At 40.9% G+C, this 3,280-nt stretch overlaps 1 protein-coding gene across 1 annotated transcript; it reads right to left on the bottom strand.

The window, feature by feature from the left end:
* Positions 1-600: 600 nt before the first annotated feature.
* On the bottom strand, positions 601-2,402 carry LOC112742969 (uncharacterized). The gene is made up of 4 exons (XM_025792208.1): positions 2,079-2,402; positions 1,784-1,973; positions 1,173-1,227; positions 601-721 (listed from the first exon to the last, which is right to left on the bottom strand). Exons 1-4 carry the CDS (start codon positions 2,400-2,402, stop codon positions 601-603), a joined length of 690 nt encoding a protein of 229 aa, XP_025647993.1.
* Positions 2,403-3,280: the final 878 nt, after the last annotated feature.

The following is a 3,280-nucleotide window of genomic DNA, read 5'->3' as shown; positions in this document are numbered from 1 at the left end:
TCCATCTTATTACTAGAGCTCAAACTATGATTTGAGACTAAAAGGACAAAATAGAGGTTTAGAAGTTTAAAATTTGACTTAAAAACACAACATTTATTTTGCTGGAACAGGGGCCACGCGTACGCCTAGATTCCAGCCCAAAAGGTTGGTCGCATCACGAGTGACTGGACGCGTACGCAAATCCTTGGCCACGCGTACGCGTGAGCCACGCGTACGTGTCGGCATAAAACAGTCCTTACTCTCTTGTGCAAGCCCCTGCTCGCGTATGCGAGAATTCCAACCCAAAAGGGTTGGTCGCGTCGCGAGCGACTGGTTGCATACGCGAATGCCAGTTCACGCGTACGCATGAGCGTTTTTTCAAAAAATTTGCATAAGTTTGAAAAGCTGCAGAATTTCACCCTTTTAATCCCAACTTCTGACACGCATAACTTTTCTATTTTAAATTATTTTTTCTCCGTTCTTCATACAGCGTAAACTTCACGGATCCAATTTTCATAGAAAACAAGTTTGAAATCATTTAAAGGTTCGGAAGCCAACTTATAGGTCACTGAAGTTCGGCCAAAAACCAAATTTCACAAAAACTCAACCTCCATTTTCTTTTTAAAACTCATTCCAACCCAACTCATCATATCTATAATCATCAATATAACACACCTTTAACAATATCACAACAATCTTTTCAACCCCACCGTTTCTCAACTCAACAACATCACACTTCAACCTTTCAATACATCAATAGAATATCATTTCACTTATTCAACATACATATACATATACATACACATATCATCATTAATTCATCATTCTTAGTTCATTCAACAAGAACCCAATTCATGTCACAATTCTTACCAAAATCACTCAGCATCAAGTACATTCACACGTTTCAACCTAACTTATGGCCATCTAGCCTAAGTTTTCACACGACATTATATATTAAATACGCGAAACCTAAACCATACAAGGCAACCACTTAAGCCACACACAAACATCCCCAGAAGTTCCAAAATCACCAAAACTTTAGCACCAATCCTCCACTAAGGCTCCAAATGTCCACAATTCAATTCCAATACATGTATATATATACCTAGTTCACACATATCATACATATATATTTCAATATTCAGAATTTACATACTCAAAACCAATAATAGGTCAAGGAATAGAGACCTCACCTTACCCACAGACCAAGAGAGCCAAATCCAACAAGCTCCACAAGCAAATTTGAGCCTAGAGAACCAAAATCAACAAATTCTCAACTTGGATTCTCTTTAATTTTGAAAATTGAGGAATAGAGAGGCTGGGATGATAGAGTGACTTATCCACGAAATTGTTCTGATGGAATCATAGAGGTTGATGTGGTGAACGCGTAGCCGCAAACGGTGTGGCGATCGGAGCTCGGATGGAGAAGTTATGGTGGATAGAAACTGGAACAAGGGTTTGGAACCCTTTTCTTCCACTCCTTGTGTTTCGTCATGCTTCTTGCTGAATTGGGGAGGAAGATGAGCTTTAGCTCATTTAAGTGATGGGTCTATTTGGGCCCACGGGCCCTGTTTGGGCCAGGTTCGACCAGTTCGGCCCGTTCAGCCTAATTTTGGGCCAAATTCTTCGAAATTAGTGTCAAAATTCTCGTTTTAATAAGCTCTATCCTATTTTAATATAATATTCACTTTTTAATTTACTTGATTAAAATTTAATTTATTGACTAATTATTTACTAATTTAGTAGGGTTTACATCCTACCCACCTAATTAAGAATTTTGTCCTCAAAATTCAGATTTAATTACCTGAAAAGAGGTGTAGGTAGTCCTTCCGTATATCTAATTCGAGCTCCCAAGTATGCTCTTCAATACCAGCCTGACTCCAAGCCACTTTCACTAAAGAGACCTCCTTTCCGCGTAAACACTTGATGCTGGTGTCATCAATCCTAACTGGAGTTACTGGAAGCGTCAGATCTTCCCTTACTTGAACCGATTCCTACTCTCGAACATGACTTGCGTCAGGAGTATACTTTCGAAACTGCAATACGTGAAATACGTCGTGCAAGTTCGAAAGATGCGGCGGTAAAGCGATCCTATATACCACTGGTCCAATTCTCTTCAGGATCTCAAACGGTCTAATGTAACGGGGATTCAGTTTCTTTGTTTTAATGGCTCTTTCCACTTTGGTGGTTGGAGTAACTTTCAAAAAGACATGCTCTCCTTCCTCAAACTCCAAAGGCTTCCGCCTTTGATCAACATAGTTTTTCTTATGGCCTTGAGCTATAAACATTCGGCTTCGAATCTTCTTTATCTGTTTCATGGTCTCAGCTATCATCTCAGGTCCCAACAAGCTCCTTTCTCCAGCTTCATACCACCATAGTGGAGATTGACATTTCCTACCATACAGAGGCTCATACGGAGCCATTCTGTTGCTCGCATGGTAGCTGTTATTATAAGCAAACTCCACTAGGGGCATATACCGATCCCAGCTTGTCGACTAGTCCAAAACACAAGCTCTCAGCATATCCTCCAAAGTCTAGATTGCTCTTTCTGACTGACCAACTGTTTGAGGGTGATATGCAGTGCTTAGACTCAATTGAGTGCCAAATGCTCGCTGAAAGGCTCCCCAAAACCTTGATGTGAATCGAGGATCCCTGTCGAATATAATGGTGGAAGGTACGCCATGTAATCTCACAATTTCCTTAATGTATAGCTGTGCTAACTCCTCCATCGTGCAACTTATCCAAATGGGAGAAAGTGAGCCGAGTCAGTCGGTCCACAACCACCCAAATGGCGTCATAACCCATCTGAGTCTTAGATAAGCCCAACACAAAATCCATTGCAATACTCTCCCACTTCCATTACAGAATCTGTAGAGGCTGAAGGGTTCCTAACGGTCTTTGGTGCTCAATTTTAACCTTCTGGCAAGTCAGGCACTTAGAAATGTGCAACGCCACATCATTTTTCATTCCTGGCTACCAAACATCGTCTTTAGATCTTAATACATTTGGTGCTTCCTGGATGGATCGAAAACCCGCTCTTGTGAGCCTCCTCCAAGATACTTTGTCTCAAGTCTCCGACGTCTGGCACAATAATTCGATCCTTGAACCTCCATAAACCATCCTTGTCTTCTGACACTCTCCACCATTTTTCTTGCTCAATCACCAGCAAAACCTTATACAACTCTTTATCATTCTGATGAGCCTTTAAGAGTTCAGGTTTGAAATCACTTGAAATTTGTAGCTAACTTAAGCACAAAGTCCCAAACTCTTCTCTAACTCCTAGTTTCAAACCTTGGAATGC

This window comes from Arachis hypogaea, chromosome 14, assembly GCF_003086295.3.
Source record: "Arachis hypogaea cultivar Tifrunner chromosome 14, arahy.Tifrunner.gnm2.J5K5, whole genome shotgun sequence".
Lineage (NCBI taxonomy): Eukaryota > Viridiplantae > Streptophyta > Magnoliopsida > Fabales > Fabaceae > Arachis > Arachis hypogaea.
This window is presented reverse-complemented; position numbering and strand designations above follow the sequence as displayed.